Source organism: Tenrec ecaudatus, chromosome 13 (assembly GCF_050624435.1).
Source record: "Tenrec ecaudatus isolate mTenEca1 chromosome 13, mTenEca1.hap1, whole genome shotgun sequence".
In the NCBI taxonomy this organism is placed as follows: Eukaryota; Metazoa; Chordata; class Mammalia; order Afrosoricida; family Tenrecidae; genus Tenrec; species Tenrec ecaudatus.
Window position 1 is genome coordinate 113,676,693 of NC_134542.1, and position 26,874 is coordinate 113,703,566.

Genomic DNA, 26,874 nt, shown 5'->3' on the forward strand with positions numbered 1-26,874 from the left:
GAAATAATAAGCTTGAATTGCGAAAGACCCAGGCAATACAGAGAGATTACATAAACCAATAGTAAAACATTTGTTTCTTGTTCCTGGGTTATTTGGGATGCTGATTCCGAAAACTGCATTCGATAGACCATGTCAGCTCTAATTTGTTAGGCATACTGTTCCATTATATTTTCAGCTATTAAGTTATACTAATTTATTATGTTATCACCTTAATTTTAAGTCTGAGAAGACTTCAGACCCACAAATTACAGGATAAGACAAGAAACAAAAACTATTTGCAAAAGATTTAAGTATTAAAAGACTCCCAAGGGAAATGGTGTATGGACCCATGCTAGCTAGTTGATTAGATTGAGCTGTCAAAGATTAGGTGGGTGTTTCAAACACACTTGTCACTCTGTAGCCTTTAAAAGTTTAAAGGTTTGGAAACCTAATGGGGAAGTTGTCCGTCTTATAGGGCCACTAGGAGTTATAATGGGTTAGATGCATTTTTTTCTTTTTGATATTGAGCCTATGCACTATATACAGATATTAAAAGTTGGATATTGCAAAGCTATGGCAAAGCTTGAAAAGAGCAGGAAAGGAAAAAGAAAATTGGAAAAGCACACATTTGGAAGGTGGGAGAGCAATTTAGACAGTTCAAAATGTAAAACTTCATAGCAACTTTCATAAATATTTTGAAGATCTAAATTTGTCATTATACAGTGAACACCTCAGAACACATTTTACTATTTAGAAGTCAATGGACAATGCCCATGAAATGTTTCAGAGGTGAAGTTGCCTCCAGGATTCCCCATAAAATTTTTTTAAAAGCTCACTCTTCTTTTGAGTGCTTCTAGTGGAGAGTTGTGCCATCATATAAGAAGACTAGAACACTTCATTTGAATAAAGGAATCTGAGCGCGGACAGACTATTTTGTATTGCAGAACATTTGAATCTGTATTTACTGTACTGAGCTCACTATTCGTCAGTAGCTTATAACTGACTCCTAGCGACCCTATAGGACCGGGTGGAACTTTTCCTGTGGATTTCCAAGGCTGAAAAGCTTTCCAAGAGCCGAAAGTCTCATCTTTCCCTTGCAGAACAGCTGGTGGACTTGAACAGCTGCTCATGCGGTTAGCAAACACATAATCTACGGTATCACCATGGCTCCTTAATTATTGAACGCAATGCCATCGAGTCAGTGCTGACTCACAGTGACCCTCTAGGACAGGATAGAACTGCCCCGTGACTATAACTGTGCATGGCAGTAGAAAGCCCTGTCTTTCTCCCAAAGAACTCTGGTGGTTTCGAACTGTGGGCTGTGGAGAGGGAAGCCCAGTGTGTAACACCACATCGCGAGAGCTCCTCCATTTATTGCCCAGGAACTATTTCTGCCCCCCATTTTTAAGATAACAAATCGGAGCTGCCTGCTATTCACTTCCAATTGATAGTTTGGGGAAATTCCAAGTTTATGTAATTTGCACTGTTCAAATATATCTTGGGATCAAAGGACATTATGTGAAGTATAAATAGATCTAAATACTTAGTTTAACGCCAACTACTTTAAACAAAGCCAGGGTAGGTGCAATCCCTCTGTCTCAGTCTCAGCCTACCTAGCCCTACAGTAAAATATTCTGATTTTTTTCCTGGGCAAGCAGAGTGCAGAGTGGGAAGTGGCACAGATTCTGTATCTCAAAAACTAGTGCTTTTTAGAATCAGCAGGTAAAATATACCCCCAAAACAAATGGAATATATGAGGTATCAAAATGTGTACTGACTGGTGTTATTTTTATCGCACAATCCCTAAATTATGTAGAAAAAACATCATGGCTCACCAAATGTTCTTCAGGGACCTGGGCTTCAGGTAAATTGTTCTTTGGTAATTTCACCTAATATCAGGGTAAAGTTTGAAAATGTCATATAATTGGGGCTTTACATGCAATTGGCTATCCTGCTCATTAATGGCTCTTGGGCAATCTTTTATCTGTTTTAAAGTAGATGCTGCGCTTCCTGTAGTCCATGGCAGTGCAGGTACGCTAGCGTAACAAATGCCTAATCACGGATAACGTGGGACCCATATTCTTTCAGTGACTGAAGCCACTTTTCTGGAAAGAGATGAAAAACAGGTTCTACCAGTATATTTTTTAGAAAAGCAACAGGTTAAGAAGACAGGTGCGCCACATTGCAGCACAGGCGGCATGGTTCCTTGATGTCGCTGAGATTATCAGAAACTCAGAAATTAGGGGCTGGGACAAGTGGACACGTCCAAGGGGAGGGAAAGGCTGAAACGGCAAAGTTGTCCGCATGATGATTTGTTTTTTATGATCGTGGCCAGGACACCTGGGAAAACCCGTTTAAGGTTGTGCCTCCATCACTGGCGAAACTGGGTCGGCGGAGAACATTCTAGAAGCACATAATGGAGCTGGTGGCGGACAACCAGAAGTGGGTCCGAGGGATACGGAGGAGGACGACCAGGTACGGAAAATGACGGTCAAATACAGAATGGCAGGCACAGCACCTATAATAAAAGCGCGTCTCATGAGCCATCCTGGCGACTCTCAAGAAACGTGATAAAAGTTCCCAAAGCCTGTTCACCACACCCGAGGGGTAGCTATTCCTGTGGACTGATCCAAAACCAAAGCAAACGCATGGGTGGGTGCAAATGGGTAAAGGAAGGGAAGACCGTTTTGAGAAGAAAAAGTCATTTTTCTGGGAGATAGTGACAGGAAAAGAGTGAAGCAGACCAATTCCCTCTCCTCTGCACTCACCGGGCTCAATGAGCCCCAAGCCACCACTACAGAGCAGGGTTCAGTCTGGCAGCCTGCCAGCCAGGAGACAAGTAAAGGACTGCTGGTCGTTTCAGGTTGCCTTGGGGACGAGGTGCCACTTATGAGTTGTGCGGTGGATAATGACTATCATTTGTGTGGTGGGTGCAGATGTAAACCATCTCATCAGTATCTGCATCCCTTATACCCTTATACCCAGTTGGCTCAGAAATGAGTCATTCTGTGGCATGTATGATATTTCATACTAGAAACCAGTTCTGATTGGAAGCGCGGTCACTGCTCTCGTTCCCAGGAAGAGTGTACTTAATCATGCCCCTTGGGGTCACCTTCCACAGTGATGCTGCTGAAGAAAACTCTCTTCCTCCAGTAGCTGCTCAGGACTCCTGCCAAAGCACCAAGCGCAGAGTCAGCCGCACTCTGCCACGATGATAGGGCCTAGCTTGAGGGCAGGGGTGGCCCAGCTGGTTGGAAAGCAGAGGCCAAAATGAAACCACAGTGAAGCCACGTTTCTCTGGATAAACATTCAGACAGAAAGAAAGTCAGTGTGCAACCCCACAGCCTAAAGGCCGCTAATGTTTAAAGAAGCAGGATTAAAAATAAACAAAAGGTATTTCTTCCCAGAAAACTGTTCTCCTCTCCAAGTCCTTCTCTTTGGAGAAAACATTCATTCGAAAATGCATTCATATGACTCTGGGAAGAAAGCATTTTAAAACACGCTCATCCTGTTCTGGGAAACAAAATACATTGTATTCATTATTTCCCATTTTAGACCACTTCTCTTTGAAAAGTAGACACCCTTTACAATGCAATTGTTTCCAGGGAACACCCATATTTAATTTATATCCTCTCATTTCGTTGCAAGCATAACCAAAACTCTTTTGAAAATATATTCAAATAGCATATATTTTAAAACATGTAAGTAATGAATCTCAATATAAGATTTTTTATTCAAACTTGGAACACACTGATTTATACTTATGAACAAAAATATAATTTTCCCAAACTCCCTTGGCTTCAATTGTGTGAAGAACTCATAAAGGGAAATATAAGTCCAATGGAGCTTTAATATCCTCATATTTAATCTTCTATTAAGCAGAATTTCATAAGAAACATATAGAACAAAAATATACAGCACAAGTACACTTAAAAGCCACTCAACACATCACAGACTGAGAAAAAATATAAATATATTAGGCATTTTATTATGTACAGCTAAGTCAAGGGCATCAGCCAAGTGACCTGATAATCCAATAAACGTTTTGGAGAAATTTTACCCCCAAGCGGTGGACAAGCTGCAGGCTAGAACTATTTAGCATCGCAAATATAGTTAGCAGAAAGCTACTCAAGTATAGCTGTCACTTAGGCATTTCTTGAGAAAGAGCTATTATGTTGATAGGTTTGAGTTTAAAAGGGCAGTTTTTTATGGGAGATTATAAATATTAATTTCACTAACAGATTCAGAACATTTTATGAGCTTGTGTTCATAATACCAACCTTTCTATTTATACAGCTAAGTTAGATTTCAATGGGAATCCAAACACCCAAGGTTTTTAAGGCAAGTCTTGAAAGATTGTCTTTGGGCAATAATGATTTGAAAGGTCTTACTTCTTTTTCTAGAACTCATGTTTTGGGGAACATGAGGGATAGATAACAACGTAAGAGATCCAAGTACTAAGATACTTGTATTTTTTCCTTACGCCTAATCATGCAAGACATTTTGCTCCTTTTTGTTTATGAAAACGTTATCCAGTGAATACATTTCAACAATTTACAAAATACTAGAGAGTGGAATCAGGAGTCAGTTGTGAACGAAGAAGAAAGCCCTTGCTCCTAAAAAGACGTTATGTTCTTAAAAGAAAATAAATAAAGGATAATTTACATACAGGTATACAAACATTTACATAAACATATGCATGATATATTATATATATGTATATGTCCAAAATGAAATGAAAAGACTGACAATTTTCCATAACTTTTTTGAAGCTTCTTCATGTGTAAACAGACACACACAGAGTAATGTTTAATACCATGTTATGAAAGGTTTGCTAAATTCAATCCTTCATATACTATATTTTTATCATGTACAATGTGATAGTTAATGTTTTGTGTCAGCTTGGCTGGGTGGAGATTCTCAGTTCTTTGGCAGTTAATAACTAATAGCCCCCATAATGTGACTGAACACAATGTAATCACTTCTTAAATGAGATCATCTATGAGCAGTCAATCAATTGTAAGATTAAGGTGGGATACAGTACACTTCCTCAGATCATAGCCATGATCTATTTACATAGCTGAGTCAGTTAAGTAACACAGTTACTTAGACGGAAGTTTCTCAGGGATGTGGCCTGCTTCCAACATAAACGAATGATTCAGAAAAATGTACGCACATCTTTCCGAGTCTGGATCTTGCATTTGGCTCATCCTTTGACCTCCCATTCTTTGGACTTGAGGCTGGAGTGCTCCATATTGCCTGCCTGTCCTGGGAGTCCTCCCAGGTCACATGCTTGTTGCCTTCCTACATCTCTCTGGTCCTCAGGCCCACCCACTAAGTGAATCATGAAAAACCACCAGTTTAACATCTGACCCACAAACTTGGATTTGCCCAGATTTAGAACTAGCCTGCTTCTACAACCGTGTGTTGCTTTCTTGAAGCTTTGCTTCTTTAGTGAGACCAGTTTAAGGCACACAGTTACTTAAGATATGTATTTTTCTTAATGCCATGATTTGGCTACAAGTTTTCTTAAGTACTACAAAACATACAACTTTCCTCTAGTTCTGTAATGCTTCTTCTCCCCCCTCCCCACTATCATGACCCCAATTCTACTTTACAATACTGGTTAGACCAGAGGATGTACACTGGTACAGATCAGAGCTGGAAACACAGGGAATCCAGGACAGATAAACCACTCATGACCAATAATGGAGAGTAGTGATACCAGGAGGGTAAAGAGAAGGTGGGGGGGAAAAAAGGGAACCAATCACAAGGATCTACATATAACCCACTCCCAGGGGGATGGACAACAGAAAAGTGGAGAGAGAGAGCAGACAGTGTAAGACATGAAAAATAATGATTTATAAATTATCAAGGGTGCGTGAAGGACAGAGGGAGGGGCAGAATGAGTTCATATCAAGGGTTCAAGTTGAAAGAAAATGCTTTGAAAATGATGATGGCACTATATATACATGGGTGCTTGACACAATGGATGGATACTTGGATTGTGATAAGAGCTATAAGAATTCCCAATAAAATTATTTTTTAAAAATACAAGTTTTTAAGTTCTTACTTTTTGGTAAAGGGTAAGTGGTCTTAATCTAGTTCCTAAAGGGGGAAAATGGATCAATAACCCTAAGCCGGGAGTATAAGGCACACAAAAGAGCCTCAGTGAGTGGACCTCACGGATGCACTCTACCCCGGGGAAAGGCTAACAAAAGCAACAACTGTTTTACAGAAGAATAGTTATCAAAAAGAAGCTGAGGGATATTTACTAAATAACATTTGTTGACAACCCAATTTATTATCAGGAGAATTCTGAAAATATGAAAGCTTCAAAAAAAGCTCCTACATAGCTCCTACACAGGAAGGCGGACTGCACCATGTCCAAGAGCAGATATATAAGAAAACCACTGCTCCAATGTTTCCATACAAACATACTTATAGGTACAGTGTACTAACTTTAGAAAAAGAACTGCTGTGATAAGAAATTGCTTTTAGATTTAGGATTTTTCAGAATAGTAGTCACAGACTGACAATTGAGTGGGGGGAATTACTAATTACGCTGGTCAATTACATTATGTCAAGTATATATGATATACTTGGGTTGGGTAAAGTTTTTGGTATATTTCTTCAGTTCAAAGTTAATACTGCCACATATCAGCTGTGCCACATAGCTGTAAACTTCTTTAATTAGAAAGAACACTGCACTAAATCATATTTCTTCTTTTTTTCATATTTCTTCTTATAAAAACTCAAAATGTATCTCTGACCATTGCAATTAAAAATGTGTTTGTAACATTTTGAATTCAAACATTTGAAACACACTCTGCACACATGCCAACTTTCACTTGACTTTCACATATGAAATTTACCTAAATAATGAACATAGACTTACTTTTTTATAAGCTTTATCAGTCAACTAAATATTTAGAGAAACTTTTTTTAAAATTACAAAAAGTATGCATGTGCTTTGGTCAATGAGTTGTAGTCTCTTATAAAAGAATACACACAACAAAACAAAAATACCCCGAGATGTTGGTTTTCATTTGAAGTGGTCCTTTGGGTCAGGCAGCTCTAGAGATAGGATTACACTTAATTCAGAACAAAGTCGCTGGGTGATCTTTCCACTAAACCACCTCCATGACAGTTCTGTGCATTTTCCCAGTCACGAAGGACAGACATGCTCAAGTGTATCGTTAGGCCTCATCCCATGTAGAATAAACAGGACATTGTCAGTATCCCCATTCATACACTACCTTGTCAAAGTAACTACTTAGAAACAAGAGAAACAGGGTCTGTTAGTCCTAATCTAATAGCCATTATATAAGGAATATAAGCTCTTGATCATAAATAATTCTTAACTAAGTTTTAAGTCTCTTCGTGTAGGGATAAAGCTGCCTGAAATGCTTTATCCAACCAACTTTAACTGCTTAGGAGGACAATTTTATTATACATCTAGATGGGACGGTAGATATGAGTGTCCCATTTATGAAAATAGATACGGCTTTTGAGGAAGACACACAGTTCAAGATATGAAGAGCTGTGGAAGCTGATAAGATTGAGAATAAAATAATGGACAAAGAATTAGGTGAAGGGCAATTCCACTGTTGGAACTGATGAACCAGATCATTAATTCTCTTGTCATAAAATAATTGCTTTTCGCACAGAACTATTCATTATATTGCATATATATATAATTTTAAGTGCTATAGTATATCATTTTTGTAGTAGTATGATCACTTAAATCAATTAGATATCATTCTGGTAATCTTTATTATTGTTAATGATATAGGAGGTGGCCTTGGCAATTACCTAGGAATAGGAAAGCTTCTATTACTGGTAATATCATATTACTCAAAACAAAACAAAGCAAACACCAAGCATGCTGCTATACCAGTTCAAGCCCAACTCACAGTGGGCCTATAAGCAGTATTATCCCATAAAGCCCCCATGGCTGTACATCTTCACACACTCAGACTGCCGCTACTCTCCCCCACAGACGGAATCCTGCATTCAAGCAACTGACCTGTTGGGAAGCAGCTGAATCCTTAGCCACGGTGCCAAGGCTCAAAGGCAACTGGACATTATACAACCACCACCCTATGGATGCCTTCCACACTTTTGAGAGCTTCGTAAGCGTTGTTGTTAATAAGAGGGTGATTTCAACGGGAAAGAGTAATGGAGGGTGGGTGGTGGCATTTCAGCTTGTGATTTCCTTGGCTTCGTGCACTTTACCTGATTCTTGAGATCCAGTTTGGGACACGGGCGGCCACCATTGTAAGGCTTTTCTTTCAGCCATTTGGAACGAATCCTCACTCCAATTCCACAAGATGAGCTGCAAGACCCCCAGCTGGACCAATCACTTAACTTGCAATCAAATGGGCAGGGAATAACACATCGTTCTTGAATATAACCTAAAAGCAAAAACAATTGAAGGAAGGGAGGAAAGCCTGATTAACAGGGATTAATCAAGTTCACTTGTTGTTTCTGTTATCCTAGTTCAGATTTCTCATGAGTTTTTGCTGCAGCAACTTTATAACGTTCGACTCAGATAGACTAGAGTTTTAAAAGATAGACGAACATGACAACACCTACCTTATGAATGTATGGCATTTTTTAATTTTCATAGATCATTCTAGAATGGAAGAAACAGGGGAAAGTGCCGTCTTTGTTTCTCATGAGGAATGTGAGATAGTTAAAGTTTATTGCGTCAACTGGGCTGAGAAGCACATGTGGGGTTAATTGAAAGGCGGAAGAATAAATGGCTCCGTGAGCCTCGCCTTTCTAGTTCTTGGGTCTCTTGCTTTGTGATGGTCGGGACAGGGTGCAGCCGCCTGTTCAGCAAGGCTCACTTCCTGCAAGACATCCCCAAGGAGAAGCCACATGGACCTACCCTGATGCAGCCCTGGGTGCTCGAGCAGCTGTGCAGAGACTCGAGATGCTCACATGTTCACTGATTCGGCTTTCCTCCTGTTGTTGGCATCATTGCATGTGTATTATGAAATGGAGGGGACTTTGTGGATTGGTGTCGGATCTATGGACTAATGTTGGACTTGTGAGCTTGGGCAGCACTGGGTTGGGATGTTTTCTTGATGTGCACTTACCCTTTATATAAAACTCTCTTATACCTCAGAGTTTCTGTGGATTTGTTTCTCTAAAGTGCCCAGACGAACACAGAATGATACAGTTCCAAGCTAAAAATAATTATCACTCTCCTCACTGACCCTTGTGCCTCCATCATACATGTCCACACATAGGAGCAAAAGGAAACGTATGTTTCTCAAGCGCCAAAGACGTCACTAAGAGAGATTCAGATTCTCCCATCCACAGAGTAGATCTTGGGGCTGGATAGGGGGAAGCAGGCGAAGTCTTGGTGATTAGAAGCTGCAAGTTGTTACTGAATAGAGAAGAAAGGAATCGTAAAACGTTGAATTATGGGGTATTGGACAGATAAGTGAGGAATTGGCTCAGAAGTACAGTCTCAGTACTTCTGGCCTATCCTGGTTTTGCTTTTGTCAACAGTACACTTCTTGCTGCCTATTTCCTCCGTTTTTCCCCTACTTTTAAATACCCTCAATTGATGGTTAGCATTTCAACGCGTACCTCTCTATTCTTTTGTGTTTAGTAGTTGCTCAATTGGTTCACTGGAGCCCTGGTGGCACAGTGGTTAGGCATGGGGCTCTGGTCCGCATGGAGGGCAGTCCCAAACCCCCAGCAGCTCCTCGAGAGAAAGACTGAACATTGGACTCTTGCAGTTACAGTCTCGGAAACCCACAGTGGATCCTTAGGGGTCAGCATTGACTCAATGGCAGGGAGTGAGAAGTTGGTCTTAATCCACAGTAATCCTATATACAACTTAATAAAATGCTGTCTGGTCTGGGGCCCTGTTTGAGGCCATTGTTGCAGGCACGATGATCAGCCCATTTCCCTGAAGGCCTTCCTCTTTCCCCTGACCCTCTGCCTTACCAAACACGATGTCCTCCAGGGCCTGGTGCCTCTGAGAACACGTTGAAAATATGTCAGTTGAAGTCTTGGTATCAGTACATTTCAGGAGAATATTGATTGTACCTGTTCATTTTTCTGGCAGTCCATGGGGTATGTATATCCCTCACCAACCCCGTAATTTGTCAGCTTCCGTCTCCTTGATCTAGCTTTGCACATGTACAGGCAGTGACTGCAGGGACCCGGTGCACCTCAGTCCTCAAAGTGATACCTTTGCTTTACTGTCTTTAAGAGGCTTAAAATGTATTTCAATAAGATGCTGCTGCTTATTGTTCTCTTTCTCTCGAAACTCCAATGTAAAATGTAAATTTCAAACATGAAATACTAATTAAGTGCATAGCAGAATGCCCTGCGACAGGCCTGGCTAAGAGCTACTGTCAGACGTTCAACCAATAGCAATTCTGTTCCCAAGACTGTATCGTGCATATAAAGAAAAGCTGTGACTAGCGGCATCATGGGACACAAAAAGACCATTTCTGCATTGCCTTCAACCAAGAAAAAGATGGAGGCAAGTTTATGCACGATTTTTTTAAAAGACATGCCAAAATGAAATTCTATAAGAGAAAAGGTCTCCTTTAGGACACAAAGGGGTACCGTATTGGTTACACCAGCACAATCCTTATGTTGTCCGTGAGCTCTGTGACATTTGCTTGAATTCTGACCCCAGAGTGAGTTGAGCAATGGGCCTGCAGTCACAGGCAGATGTTTAGCTTTCCTAAAAGAGATGGCAGAGTCTTGAGTTGGGAAATGAAAGGATTAGAAAGCAAAAAATCAAAACCAACTAAGCCAAAAAACTCGGATGGACTAAGAACAGAATGACTGAGATCAATGGGTGGCTAACTGGATTTCTTTTCGCTCGGGCTTACCCCGGCCTTCAGCAGGCAGGATAATGAGACTTTGGAAGCTACCACACGCAGAACTGGTTGGCTTGTGAAATACCACCACTCCCTGGCCTCCAGCAGACTCCCTGGAGCAGGGCAACAGTGAATCCCCAACACTCTTCCAGAATAGAATTCTAGCTAGTCCAAAGAGTCCTTCTTTTACAGGCTTTGAGGAAACAGACCACCCATATATTAGTATCATATTAGTGTTACTGGTTCGGAGCAAATTCCACTCCAGGAGCTGCATTGTTAAATGCAAGGGTGGCCCCAATGCTCGGCGGTCGGGGAGGGGTCAATTTTAAGGTTCCATCTGACATCAGAGTGGCAGAAGAACTGGAGTAGCAGCTCTCACCGGGCCGGGGGCATGTCACCTCTGGTGTTTAAGCTCTTAACAGTTCCCAAAGCCATCTGGCTCATCCACGTCTCTGGTGCTACCATACCAGGAAAGTTTTTCCTCAACCTTTCTTGTGGTCTGAATTCCATCCTGCTGCCACGGCATCTCTTTGTCATGGGGTGCCTCCACTCTTCTCCCTGCCGGAGCCCCTGTTGCTTCTGTTTCTGTACCTCTTGGCTGTACAGCGCTTCCATCCAAAGTAGTTCTTCTTGGTGCCTCATCAGTTTCTGCCTCATTAGCACGACCTGGTGCTCCTGACGAGCAGCATCCATCTCTGATGTTCTGGTTCACCTGGTCCTGCTGCTTCTCCGTCTCCATGAACGCCATCTAACACACACTCAGACTCAAAAGAGTCAGGCTGGGCAAGTCTTGGGGCTTGCTCGCATTCCCTGTAAAATGGCTGATTCTTAATCATCAGCTTCTTTGGAAGTCCTTCTTTGTCATCCAACTGGTCCACAGGCTCCACAGTCATCGATCAAGGGAATGTGGGCCAGAGCCTTTATTGCATCTATTGAGAGCTTTCCAAGCGGCTGGCTTCCCTGAGAGTTCAACAGTGCTGTCTTGCAAAGGCCTTCCTCCATCGCTCACATTGCCCTCCTGCTTGATCAGACACAGACGAGGTCTCTGCCAGGGGCTTATAGGACACACTGAGGATGTTCAGATTTTAAGGCATGTCCCCCGGCAGGCAAAGGGCCCTGGGCAGCTGCTTTCATGGAATGGCACACTGTCCAGCTCCACTTGGGCAGACGTCGCTGGAGTGCATGTTTCCAAGTGAATAAGCCAAAGCCCGTATGCTTGCTGGCTTTGCCGGCTTTCTCCAATAGTTTCCGCGTGTCGTCCTCGGAGGTGTCAGGAGTCAGACTGCTCACAGGGAAAGCTACACTGGGGAAGGGCTTCTCTCCTGAAGTTCGAACACGATTGAGGCCCACAGTCACGCCTCCACACTGACTGCAGCCTTTTGTCCATTTGCTGGTACTGCCGGGGCAATGGCTGCTGCTGCTGCTGGTGGTGGAGGTGGTGGAGGTGGTAGTGGTGGTGGTGTTGGAGGAGTGATGGTGGAGGTGGTGGTGGTGATGGAGGTGATGGTGGTGGTGGTGGTGATGGTGGTGGTGGTGGTGGTGGTGGTAGTGGTGGTGATGGAGGTTATGGAGGTGGTGGTGGTGGTGGTGATGGAGGTGATGGAGGTGGTGGTGGTGGTGGTGATGGTAGGAGTGATGGTGATGGTGGTGGTGGTGGTGATGGAGGTTATGGAGGTGGTGGTGATGGTGGTGATGGTAGGAGTGATGGTGGTGGTGGTGGTGGTGGTGGTGAAGGAGTGGTGGTGGTGGTGGTAGGAGTGATGGTCGTAGGAGTAATGGTGGTGGTGGTGATGGAGGTGATGGAGGTGGTGGTGGTGGTGGTGATGGAGGTGTGATGGAGGTGGTGGGGATGGTGGTGCTGGTGGTAGGAGTGATGGTGGTAGGAGTAATGGTGATGGTAGGAGTGATGGTCATAGGAGTAATGGTGGTGGTGGTGGTGGTGGTAGGAGTGATGATCGTAGGAGTAATGGTAGTGGTGGTGGTAGTGGTGGAGGAGTGATGGTGGTGGTGGTAGGAGTGATGGTGGTAGGAGTAATGGTGATGGTAGGAGTGATGGTCATAGGAGTAATGGTGGTGGTGGTGGTAGGAGTGATGATCGTAGGAGTAATGGTAGTGGTGGTGGTGGTGGAGGAGTGATGGTGGTGGTGGTAGGAGTGATGATCATAGGAGTAATGGTTTTGGTAGGAGTGATGGTTGTAGGAGTAATGGTGGTGGTGGTGGTGGAGGAGTGGTGGTGGTGGTGGTGGTAGTGGTAGGAGTGATGGTCGTAGGAGTAATGATGGTGGTGGTAGTGGTGGTGGAGGAGTGATGGTGGTGGTGGTGGTGGTGGTGGTGGTGGTGATGGTGGTGGTAGTGATGGTGGTGGTGGTGGAGGAGTGATGGTGGTGGTGGTGGAGGAGTGATGGTGGTGGGGTGGTGGTGGTGGTGATGGTGGTGGTGGTGGAGGAGTGATGGTGGTGGTGGTGGAGGAGTGATGGTGGTGGTGGTGGTGCTGGTGGTAGGAGTGATGGTCATAAGAGTAATGGTGGTGGTGGTGGTGGAGGAGTGATGGTGGTGGTGGGAGGAGTGATGGTGATGGTGGTGGTGGTGGTGGTGGTGGTGGTGATTGTGGTAGGAGTGATGGGTGTAGGAGTAATGGTGGTGGTGGTGGTGGAGGAGGAGTGATGGTGGTGGTGGTGGTGGTGGAGGAGTGATGGTGGTGGTGGTGATGGTGGTGTGATGGTGGTGGTGGTGGTGGTGCTGGTGGTAGGAATGATGGTCATAGGAGTAATGGTGGTGGTGGTGGTGGAGGAGTGATGGTGGTGGTGGGAGGAGTGATGGTGATGGTGGTGGTGGTGGTGGTGGTGGTGGTGGTGATGGTGGTAGGAGTGATGGGCGTAGGAGTAATGGTGGTGGTGGTGGTAGAGGAGGAGTGATGGTGGTGGTGGAGGAGTGATGGTGGTAGTGGTGGTGGTGGTGATGGAGGTGGTGGTGGTGATACTGATGATGCTACCTGGGAGTATGATTTTGCTTCTCCAGGTTAACAGCTTTATTGTTCAGTATTTTTGTGCCCCTAAACTGACTGTTCTCTCTTCAGAGTAATGGTGATTAATATCTTTACTTCTTAACACTGAAATATTTTGCCACAGATCTGCCCAATACAATACATTGTTTGATTTCTCAATTGCTGCTTTCATTGGCATTTATTGTGGATCCAAGCAAAATGAAATCTTTGACAACTTCAATATTTTCTCTACTTAACTTGATGTCTCTGTCATGCTGTGGTGGCTTACATGTCGCTGTGATGCTCAAAGATTTGCCACTGGTATTTCAAATACCAGCAGAACCACCCAATGTGGACAAGTTTCACCGGACCACCAGACCAAGGAAGACTAGAATGAATGATGTGGCCATTTAAAAAAAGTTATCAGTGAAAATCTTCAGAATGGCAGTAGACATTTTCTGTTCTCTATATATTATCTACTAAAATATTCCAATCAACTATTCCACATTTAACATTTCTGAAACAAAGGCACCTGCTTCTTCATTAAATGGTGTCAGCACCGTGTCTTATTTATCACATTAACTGCCACAGGATCTGATTCCTGTCCTTATAAATCCCTCTTTCCTTCAGTGCAGGAAGGCATGGTGGATATGATAGCATGGCAAGCCCATTGTTGGTAGATCACATAGGGCAAAGGTGAAGGACACGTCCAGATATAATTAATAGTCCCAATCAGTTTATTTTGAGTTAATGAAAGGGTAACTTATCTGAGATGGGCCTGACTTTAGCCAAAAAAAAATGCTCTTTAAAAAGGGACTGAGAAATTTTAAGAGTGAAACAAAGTTTGCTTTTAATGGCAGTAGGATGGTTGGAGGGGACGGGGAAGGGGCTGTGATGGAGTTCTGTGTTGGGCAGCTAACCACAAGATTAGCAGTTTGAAACCACCAGCCACTCTGCAGAATAACTATGAGGCTTTCTATTTCCACAAAGATTTCCTGTCTTCGAAACCCACAGGGGCAGTTCTGCTCTGTCCTACAAGTTCGCTAAGAATTGGCATCAACTTGGTGGCAGGGAGAGTGAGCGAGGGCCTGAAGAGGGTTGGTGAGGGAAACGCTGCCAAGGGAGGACGCCGGTCCTGTAGCTGCGCAGAGATAAAGCCAGACAACAGGGTGAGGGAGTTCAGAAATGGAACTTTTCCCACTTAAGCTTCTAGATGAGCCCTGAAGCCTCATTCAGTCAACCCCTTCCGTACAGTAGGTCATCTACAGCGAGCCTGGGGGCTTGCAGGCCACACCGTGTGTGCCGTTGCAAAACTAATGTGGGAGGAAAGGCCCAAAGTGATGGCTACCATGTCTCCAGTTTCAACTTCAGGAGATCTTTCTGAGGGCCACAGGTCATTCCATAGCAACATTGCAGGTATGCGTAATAAATGCTACATACAGTGTTAGACAGAAGCCACAGGCAGTCCTTCATTTAACAGAGAAATTGAGTCACAAAATGATTCTCTATGGGACCTACGAGAGAGTAGGATTAGAAATTAGATGGATCGGGTCTCCTGGCAGAAATACTTAAATATGCAAAAGTGAAATTCCATGAGACTTCTTATAAATAATTTTTAAATATTTGAGGGTTTAAATTGATCCCATTTTATAGTACATTTGAAAGCAGGTGCCTTTTAATTAAAGAAAATGTTCAATTATTTTCATCTGTACTTGCATATTGAAAGATTCTAATTAACAGGCCTTCAGCGTTACTTTCCTTCTGTTTCCAAAATTAGACTGAAACACAGCAGATAGTTCAGGTCATAAGTTCAATAAGTATAAATATTGAAATTCAACAGGACTACACAACAGTGACATTTCTTTTTCAAGGAAATTATTTTTTCATACTACCATATACCCCAAAGAGAACTTATAGTTCTATAGAACTTATAGAACTATTAATAATTACATTGCCTTATACCTATCTCATAGTTAAAAGAATTAGTTTTACCCAAATACTTAATACTTACAGTTTGGGGCACTACTATAACAGGATCACATGTGACTAGCTACAAGGTTAACCTGCCGAATAGGAATTCAAATTTTTGACTAATGAGTTATAGCTAGAATTTTGCAATTTACTTGTATAAAACAGGCTGCGTAATTGTTGACATGTGGATAAAACTTCACACGTTCAATTGCTGTGAGAAAAGCACCCTTTCTATGAAAGATTCTACCACAGAGTGTAAGGAGAAGCTGTGGTCTGGGCCCTCCTACGCCTGGTGTGGGTGTATTTCCACTAGTCTCACAGGCTTGTGAAAGTAGGAAATTGAACAAGGGAGAAGGAGGAATCGGGGCATTTCAATCGTGGCAGTGGAGATGAGTATTAAAATGACCATGGATTGCCAAAAAGGCCTGGGAGGAAAACAAACCTGCCTGGGAGGAATCGTGGCCCCAATGCTGCTTAAAGGCAAGGGCAGCAAGACTTTACCTTGCCTATTTTAGACATAGGAGACAACGGGAGAGATCAGTCCCTGAGAAGGACACTGTGCTTGGTAAGTAGATGGGTCTCACAAAAGAAGAAGGTCGATGGATGAGAGGAGTTGACCCAGTGGTTGCAGCAATGGGCTCGAGCAGAGGGCGAATCAAGACTCTGGTGTAGGCTTGGACAATGGAGGGTTCTATGGCTCAGAACTCAAGGGCATCCAACAATAACAATAATAACCATAACAAAAACAATAAGAACAGATGTCTTTTCAATCTCTTCAGAAGATAATATACAATTAAGAATTGATGGTACAGAAGGAAGAAAACCAAGCTTTACCTACAGTATTGGAGAGAAGCGCCCGGAATTGATGGAATGCCAATGGAAATACTTCAAAAACTGAGGCAGTGCCGAAGGCACCCATTCATCTGTGCCAAGCGATTAGGAAGACTGCCACCTGGCTAACAAACTGAAAGAGATGCGTATCTGTGTCCATTCCCAAGAAATGCCACCCTAGAGAATGTGGAAATTATTGAACACTATGCAATTTTGCTGAAATATTCAAGCTGGATTCAGAAGAGGACATACATGGATATGACACAAAAATGTTCACAGCTGATCACAGATGGATCTTAATGGAAAGCAGTGTGTGCCACAAAGCTGCTTCCTTGGGTTTTATTGGCTATGCAAAGGCATTTAACTGTGTGGATCATAACAATTATGGATCACATTGAAAATAATAGAACTCCCAGAACCTATCATCGCATTCACCTGCAACCTGTACATAGGCTAAGACATTGAACAGAACAATGGGATACTGAGTAATTTAAAATTAAGAAAGGTGTGTGTGTCAGGGCTTTGTTCTTTTACCCTACGATGCAATCCGTATATTGAGCAAATAACTAAAGAAGGTGCACCATATGAAAAACAACATTGGCATCAGGATTGGAGGAAGACTCACTAACAATTTGGTATGCAGATTATGGCAACCTTGTCTGCTAACCGTGAAGAGGAGTTAAAGTACTTGCTGATGAAGATCAGATATGACAACTTTCAGTATGGAGGCTGCCTCAATGTAAATAAAACCAAAGTCCTCACACGAGAGAAATAAATGACGCTTCAATAAACTTAGGAAAAATGGAATTTGTCAAGACATTCCTTTTACTTGGATATACAATCAACATTCATGGAAGAAGGAATCTAGAAAACAAATGACATATTCCCTTGGGCAAATCTGCTGCAAAAGACCTCTTTAAATTGTGGATGGACACATATGCCACGTTGAAGACTAAGGCACACCTCACTGAAGCCCTGCTATTCCACCACCTCATATGTATGTGAAAGCTGAACAATAAGCATGGAAGACTGAAGAAGAATTGATTGAATTGTGGTGTTGTGAAAGAATGTGGAATAAACTACACACTGCCAGGAGAAAGAACAAATCTGTGTTAAAAGAAGCAGGGAGGGGGAATGGGAGAGAGGGGAAAATGAGGAGCTGATGCCAGGGGCTTAGGTGGAGAGCAAATGTTCTGAGAATGATGAAGGCAATGAATGTACAAATGTGCTTTACACAATTGATGTATGGATGGATTGTGATAAAAGTTGTATGAGCCCTAATAAAATGATTTGAAAAAGGTCAATATTAATTTCATATTTATAATAAAAAAAGTACAACTACAATGCTCCTTTGAAGCAAAGACTGTGAGACTACCTCTTTACACTTCGGACAGGTTATCAGGAGAGACTAGGCCATGTGCTTAGTAAAGCAGAAGGCCATTTTGAAAAGAGGAAGGGCCTCACAGAGACACCGACACAGTGGCTACAGCCCAGGCAGTGTCCTTTCTCTTGGACACAGACTTGATAAAAATTAGAGCCGACTTCAACACGTGTAACAAAGGAAATCTTTCAGTGCTGTTGCTTATCTGAATGTACATAGAGGTCGGTAGCAGGCAATCACTGCAACATCATCAAACATTCAACTCAACAGTGTAATTATTATAATGTATCATAATTATGTGTACCATCTTACATTAAACATAATAGGTGCTCAAATAATGTCATTGGTATTATGGATAAAGATGGACTTTAATTTCTATATGCATGCTACAATCAAAGGCATTTATTTAATGACTCACTCCTATTAAATTTGAAGTCATAGGTCCTGGAATGGATTTTTGATGTGTCTTATTAACGTACAAACATGGATGTTTCTCGTATTGTGTAGTGACCATAAATGTAAGCTGAGTTCTTTGAATGTAATTGACTTATTTTTTTTTACTCATCTTATTAGTGGCTCATACAATGTAACTGACTTATTGATAAAACCACTTGCCAGCATATTAGTTGGTACAAATTTTCCCTCTCCATCATTCAATTTACAAATATATTTTTAAGCAGGAAGATACCATTTGAGAAACATTGGTGATAGGAAAATAACCAAATTATTCACTTTTGTTTGCTACTGCGTAAAGGCAGAGTGGTGCCCACAGGTCAACGCGTGCTTGATGTACTGCCAGTTTAATAAAATCATAAAAGCACAGTCCCAAAGATAAAACAGGAGAAAATGGTGAATGGGATGCTAAGCACCTCATGCTAACTTCAAAGTGGGGATGCAGAGAATCTGGGGGATGAAAATGATATCACAATTTGCCATTGCTTAAAGATTTGCTGTTTTATTTATTTTAATTCTCCTGTTTAAAAAAAGGTTGATATACTAAGAAAAAAAAACTCAGATCCCAAGTCAAAGTGGTTTAAATTACATTATTTGATTGGAAGAGAAAGAATAGGGATAGTTATTTTGACATTGGTCCAAAAAAGACAATTTGAGAAATCAGATCAATATTTTATCCACAAAAGAGGAGTCCTGGGAGCATTGTGACTATGTATTGGGCTGATAGCCACAGGGTAAGCAGTTTGAAACCACCGGTCACCCCTAGGGAGAAAAATGAGGCTTTCTACTCTAGTAAAGGGTTACAGCCTGGGAAACCTGTGGGGACAGGTCTACTCTCTCCTACAAGGTCCCTATGAGTGGGAGATGACTCGATGGAGTGAGTGAGTGATCAAAGGAAGGATTCTTGGTGGCACGTTGTTTAAGCATTTGGCTGCTGGTGCAAAGGTCAGCAGTTGGAGCCCACTAGCTGCACCACAGGAGAAAGAGGTGGCACTCTGCTTTTGTTAAGATGTTCAGAGTTAGAAACGCACAGGAGAGTTCTCTTCTGTCCTGGAGAATCACAGTGAATCACAATTAACTTTATGTCACCAGTTTAAATGTTTTTAATTTTATCAGTGCCAAGGGAAGGGCTGACAGTGGTAAATGCATATTTAAAATATCAGCCCATTATTGGACAGAAATATGGATCAGTCTCAAAAGAGCTGCTAGCTTGATTTGGTGAATTGCTCTTCTGGGCCAAAAAATGCACTCGTGAAAAGCAGGTTGCTGCAGCTCTCAACAACGGTTCGGACCTGCTTCGGAGCTCTTTGGATTTTGTTATTTTCCTTTGAGAGTGGAAAAAAATATTTAGCGTGCAAAGGAATACACAGCATCTAGATTATTGCTTTACCATATAAGCCATCTAGAGTGGATAATTTTCTTTGATATTTAACGTTTTTAAAGTTTGATTAAAAAAAATAATTTTATTCTGTTGTATTTCACATATCATACAATTTAACAGTTTGATTACATTAATAATTGATAAATTATTAAGGGTTCATGAGGGAGGGGGAATGGGGAGGGAGGGGGGAGGGAAAAAAGAAAATGACCTGATTCCAGGAACCCAAGTGGAAGGAGAATTTTGAAAAATGAAGAGGGCAACGAATATATAAGGGCGCTTTACTCAATTGATGTATGTATGGATTGTGATAAGTGTTGTATGAACCCCAATAAAATGATTTTTAAAAGATTTATGCACTCATCACCATAATCAAGTCCAGAATACTTCCTTCTTATACTACTTGTTGTTAGCTCCCTATTGCCCCTCATTCCCTCTTGTTTCTGGGCAATTATAAATCCAATTATCTTATTATTTAGGCAAGGTGAGTTTAGAAAGACATCATTTTATTACTATATATTCTTTTAAAAATCTGAGTTATTAAAAGGACATTTTTAAAAATAACCTTTACTGAGGGTCCTGATACTAGTGGAAAATATCTTCACTGCATAGACATTGCGCGTTAAACATTTGAAAGCAATGGTAATGGATTACAAATAGCAGAGTACCTCATTTGCACCCAGAGCCTAATCCAATACCTGAAATATAGAGTTAACAGTTACACAGAGTTCCAATAATCATATGGATAAAATAGTTTTATTGGACTCCTTCAAATTCAAATCTCTGTAGAATACATAATTATTTTAAAATGTCATTCCATTTACCAGAAAATAAAATCATTCAAGTTCCCTCCAACCGTGTTCATTAAAGAGCAGCATTCACTGGCACACTGCTGTTTATGCTGTAGATGAGCTTGTCAGGGTCGTTTGAACAAAAGTCTCTTTACATACACTGGACAGAAAGAGAAATGTGGTTTGAGCCTGGACTTTAAAGGAGATCTATGTTAACTGCTGGAAATAAAACAAAATTAAATACATTCTTCCTCTGTGGGATGGGCATTGTCCTGAAAACTGCACAGAGTGGTTCACACTCCAGCTTCTCCAGGGCGAATGGGCAGGCTAGCTGCTCCCATAAAGATGTACAGCCCCAACTGGAGGCTTCCCCGCTCCGCTCCCCACTCTCATGACCCCTAGACCGGAGCGTGTACACAGATACAGCTGAGAGATAAGAGCGTTTAACACATGGACTCCAGCAACTGGAATGGGAGTAGGGATACTAGTAGGGTAAGGGGAGGAAGGGGGAACGGACCACACCCACCCCACCCACCCCACAGGGACAAACAACAGACACCGTGGGGGAAAGGAGACAGCGGTCAATGTAAGATATGACAATAATAAATAATTCATAATTTATCAAGAGATCATGAGGGAGGAGGGAGGGAACAAAGAGGAGCTGATATCAAGGACTCAAATAGAAAGTAAATGTTTAGAAAATAATAACAGCAACATATGTACAAATATGCTTGATCCAATTGATGCATGGATTGTTATAAGAGCTGTAAGAGCCCCTAATAAAATGATCTTTTAATGAAAACAAAACAAAACAAAAAAGACTTCCAGCCCAGAACCCCTAGGGAATCTTGCAGGGTCTTTCTGCCACAATAGACTCAATGGTTGTGGTTTCGTGTTGGTTTATAAAGAGGCGTGCCGTGCTGAGTCATCATTCACGCTGAGTGATGAAATGGAGAATCAACCATGACCTTGAGGACATTTATGCACAAATTATACATCTGGTATAGAATCAAGAGGGGGTGCTGGTGGCACCATGGTTTTGTGCTTGGCTGCTCACTTAAGGTCAAAGTATGGTACTTACTAGCTACTCCTTGAAAGCAAAAAATATAGGACCCTCATTGTACTCTGTCTCACAGGGTCACTACCAATCAGAAGCAACTCATTGGAAAGGGATACGCTTTAGCTTTGAAATCAAGTAGAGCACAACTTGCAAAGCTGATAAACACTTCCTACCAGAACGTGCATTACAAGATTGGACACTGCACTTCGTCCGAGCAGGACAACTTTCCACCCAGTGGCGTCTAGTTGATTCTGACGCACATAGGGCCCAATAAAGGCAGAGCCGAATTGCCTCTGTGGGCTGTCCAGGCCCAGGCTGTAAATCCTCATGGGAGCAAAAAGCCTCACCTTTCTCCCAAGGAGTGACTGCTGTGCTCAAACCGATGACCTTTGGTGAGCAGCCCAACACATGAGCCAACTTTGAGCCTTAGAAAACAACCCAGCTCTCTCAAATCCGGCCTCGCACAAATTTCACTCCACAGACAGTCTTCGTGTGATGAGCCACTAGCGTACACACACCCCTTAATTACACACCGTGACCCCCACCAAGCTTTCTCTCCCTCTCCCCACTGGCTCCCTGGCTCCCTGTGGCAAAGAAAAGGTGTGTTGCTGCCAGCTTAATCACAGGTGTAGACTCTCATCAGCTCAACGACCTATAGCCACTTTCTCCTCTTGTCCCATTTTCTGCTCTGATGCCCTTGCTGGCCCCATTGGCACAAGCCCCAAAGGATTTCTTCTCTGCCTATCTGCCTTTGTCTCTGTACTAGGGAAGCCCATTTGGCCCCTTTCTTCTGTCCCCTGCCCCCTTCCTTCTGATGGGCCTACCCCTGCGGTAGGTTTAGGCTGCTCTCCTGCACCTCAAGGTTGCTCAATGCTGGGGCCTGGAAAGCACGTGACCTTGAGGGACGCAGGCCTTCTTGCAGGCTGCACCACTCCTCTCCTCGCTTGGCAGTAGTATAGTATTTTTACAAAAATTATACCCAGCAAGGTACACTGTATTTCTATAAACTAAGGTAAATATCTGATTGCTATTAGATAAGACTCATACCTGGATGTTCAGACTTGTGCAAGTTTGACTTCAAGACAGATTATGAACATAGCTTTTTCCTATCCTGGGGAATGCCTCTATTTAAATTATATGGTACAGATCATGTATATAAGTGACATAATGATCTGCAATAGCATAAATAGATTTGAGCCTCAATTTGCCAAGTTATTCATGTGAAAATATCTATTGGCATAATTTGTGGTATACGCAGATTTTGATTAATCGCTCAACCGGGTTCACCTGCTGTAACTGAATGAATCAGTGTCAATTTAATTAAACAACCAAATCATCTACAGAACTGATCTTTTAAATCTAATTGCCCAGGGAATTCAATCAAGATGGCATCACTGGTTGCTCATCGAAACAGTTCAGCACCAACTTCCCTGTGCGAGCTTTCTCTAGGCCGAGAACAGAATAGGCAGAGCTTTCAGACCACGGTGCAACCGGAAATCTGGAATTAGGGTTAAATGTACTCCAGCCGCTTCAAGCACTATTGCAAATACCCAAACAACACGCCCACTGCCTTGAAATCAATTCCCAATCATAGCGAGCCTAAGGGACTGAGTTAACCTGTCCCATACATCTTTTTTCTGTTTTGGCAGACGCAGACTGCCAGATCCCATGGACTGGGACATATCAGGAGAGAGCAGTCCCTTGAAAAGAGTATAATGATTGGTAACATAGAATGTCAGCTACAAAGAGGAAGACCCTCAGCTAGAGAGACTGACCCGAGTGTCACATCCATGGGTTCAAACGGAACAGCCATTGCCAAGGCAGTGAGCACTGGGGCTTGTTCGGTTCTGGTGTACCGAATGGACAGTACCTAATAATCACCACCACCGACAGTGTTCAGAGAAAATAAGATCCATTTTTTTCATTTGCTTGTTTTGCTACTTTTTAAATGAAAAATCATTTTACTGGGGGCTCTTGCAGCTCTTATAACAATCCATACATCAATTGTATCAAATACATTTATATATATGTTGCCACCATAGTTTTCAGAATATTTTCTTTCTGTTTGAGCCCTTGGTATCAGCTTCTCTTTTTTTCCCTCCCTCCCCCCATCCTCACCACCTGGTGGACTCCTAATAAATTATCATTATTTTCATATCTTGCACTGTCTGCTCTCTCCCTTCACCCATGTTTCTGTTGTTCATCCTCCCACCCCCGGGGGGACGTGTGTGTTACACGATGATCTTTTCACACGTTTCTCCCCTTTCTCCTCCCATCTTCCCCCTCTATCAGCATAGTTTGAAAGAAAAATGTGACTGTGCAAGAGTTGAGCTTATGGTTATGCAGTTAGGAAAATTTCAAATTCATTATTGAAAAAAACCTGGTGATAATGGATTCTAAATCAAGGTCAAACCTTATGTGATCTGGAATACAACAATTAAATTTTAATAGTTCAGTTTTCTACATGTGGATGTGAAAATATAACAGTAATTGTTTCTCTCTTTTTCACTTTCAAACCATTTTATTAGGACTTAATCCAGACATCATACCATTCTATAGTTCAATCATATCAAGCTGTGTTGTACAAGCACTACCACAATCAGCTTCAAAACATTTTCTTTCTTCTTGTACGCCTTGATATTCAGTCCCCCTTATCTTCCCACCTCCTCTACCACACCTCCCAGGGCCCCTTATTTAAGTGATTGTCTTTATAGATTCACCCATGCCAGGTTTCATCTACTAGAAACCATTAAAAACTACAGAGAGTCAAGAGGGCTTCTAATAATAACAAAATCCAACAGAGATAAACACCAGTATGAAAAAAGAAAGTAAGGAAATATTAAACACCAGATCAAGCACAAAATGCATCAAACAAGGGATCAAAATGACAAGGTTTTAACCATCCAAGTCAGATTTATCATTCGAATCTACTATAGTCATCTCTCCAATATTCTCTGTCTGATAAACAGGTTATTGGATCCCTGAACGATAGTTACAGGGACATCACCGTAGCTCCTGCAAATGTATTCGGGGCTTCCACCGTCATCCACAGCTTTCTGCACACCAGACTCTCACAATTTAAACCCGGATACTACTCCATCCTTTGGTTTAGATTATATAATGATTCCTTCGCAGATGCTGCTGTGCTTCCATGTGGGCTCAGTTCACGTCTCACTTAAATGGCTGCTTTTGTGAAAACAAGCCTTTATGATCCCAAATACTATTTTTTTAAAATAATTTTCTTCAGGGCTCGTACAACTCTTATCACAATCCATCCATCCATCCATTGTGTCAAGCACATTTGTTGCCATCATCATTCTCAAAACATTTTCTTTCTACTTGAGCCCTTGGTATCAGCTCCTCATTTTTCTCCCTCCCTCCCCACTCTCCCTCCCTCACGAACCCTTGATAATTTATAAATTATTATTTTGTCATGTCTTACACTGTCCAACGTCTCTCTTCACCCACTTTTCTGTTGTCTGTCCCCCAGGGAGGAGATTATATGTAGATCCTTGTGATCCGTTACCCCTTTGTCCCCACCTCCCCTTACCCTTCTGGTATTGCTGCTCTCATTGTTGGTCCTGAAGGGATCATCTGTCCTGGATACCCAGTGTTTCCAGTCCTATCTGTACCAGTGTACATCCTCTGGTCTAGAAGGATTTGTAAGGTAGAACTGGGAACATGATAGTGGCAGGGGGGAGCATTAAAGAACTAGAGCATGGGTGTCAAACTGGCAGTCCCAAGATAATTTTTTGTGGCCCACAGTGCTCTGAAATAAAATGTAATGAGGGAGTTATGTGTGCAGGATAGCCTCGATCTCCCCTAAGTGCTATTTGCTTCATACCCATCTTTTTCTATTTTCAATTTATTTCAGCATATCGTGGGCCACAAAAAAAATTACCTCATGGGCCAAATGCGGCCTGCGGGCTGCCAGTTTGACACCCCTGAACTAGAAGAAAGTTGTATGTTTCATTGTTGCTATACTGCACCCTGACTTGCTCATTTCCTCCCCGTGACCCTTCTGTAAGGGGATATCCAAATACCTACACATGGGCTTTGGGTCTCCATTCTGCACTCCCCCGCATTCACGATGATATGATTTTTTGTTCTTTGATGCTTGAGACCTGATCCCATTGACACCTGGTGATCACACTGGCTGGTTTACTTCTTCCATCTGGGCTTTATTGCTTTTCAGCTAGATGGCCGCTTTTTTATCTTCAAGCCTTTAAGCCCCAGATGCTGTATCTTTTGATAGCCAAGCACCATCAGTTTTCTTCACCACATTTGCTTATGCACCCGCTTTGTCTTCAGAGATCATATCGGGAAGGTAAGCATCATGGAATGCCAGTTTAATAGAACTGAGTTTTTGCATTGAGGGAGTATTTGAGTAGAGGCCCAGTGAACCAGACACTATTCTTTCTGATAGCTGGGCACCACCTAATTTCTTCACCACACTTTGCTATAGGACCCATATATTCTGTCTTTCCTTCATGAGGGTGAATATCAAGCAGGGTCATGTTGTAAGAATTAATTGTTCTTAGGTTGGAGCTAGGATGAAATTCAAGCTCCAAATCCTTTTTGAATCTATGTTTCTTCTCCGCTTCTGGTTCACCTTAGAGACATCCTTGCTATTTCATAGTAGAGAATCTTTTCCATCATCTCTCTGGAGCATATGATCCTTGTGTTTACAGTGTCACTGATTAGCATATGGTAATAATTTTAAAACACTATTGAGTAAGGGAGATTGAACAAGTGTAGACTACCTACAAATATCAATGCAGGGATTATTGATTATTGTACAGAACAATCCTTACATACGTGGACATTATTTTAACCAGCAATGGGAGTTGGTGATCAGACAACACTTAGAATAATGTTCAATGTCAAAGACAAGTCTGCCAGAAGAATACATGTCCTAAGACAACAAGCACTTCTCTTTTAATCCCCTCCACACCAAAAACCAGATTCACTGCCATTGAGTCCAAGCCAGCTCATAGGTTATAAAACAAAACAAAACACCTCACTGCTGATTCATGGCAACCGTATGGTTGAGCTGCTCATGTGGGTTTCTGAGACTACAACTCTTGACCGTGGTAAAAAGCCTCATCTTTTCCCTGTAGAGTTCCAGCTGGTGGTGTTGAACTGCTGATCGTGTGGCTAGCAGTCCAAGGCAGAACCACTACACCAC

General features: G+C 42.2%; 1 protein-coding gene across 2 annotated transcripts in view; it reads right to left on the reverse strand.

The window, feature by feature from the left end:
• THSD7B (thrombospondin type 1 domain containing 7B) overlaps positions 1-26,874 on the reverse strand; it is a 1,078,590-nt gene that overhangs the window by 256,179 nt on the left and 795,537 nt on the right. For both annotated transcript variants that reach the window (XM_075530023.1, XM_075530024.1), the window contains exon 15: positions 8,218-8,396. In XM_075530023.1, coding sequence (XP_075386138.1) covers positions 8,218-8,396 — 179 coding nt within the window. The remainder of the gene's footprint in view (positions 1-8,217; positions 8,397-26,874) is intronic.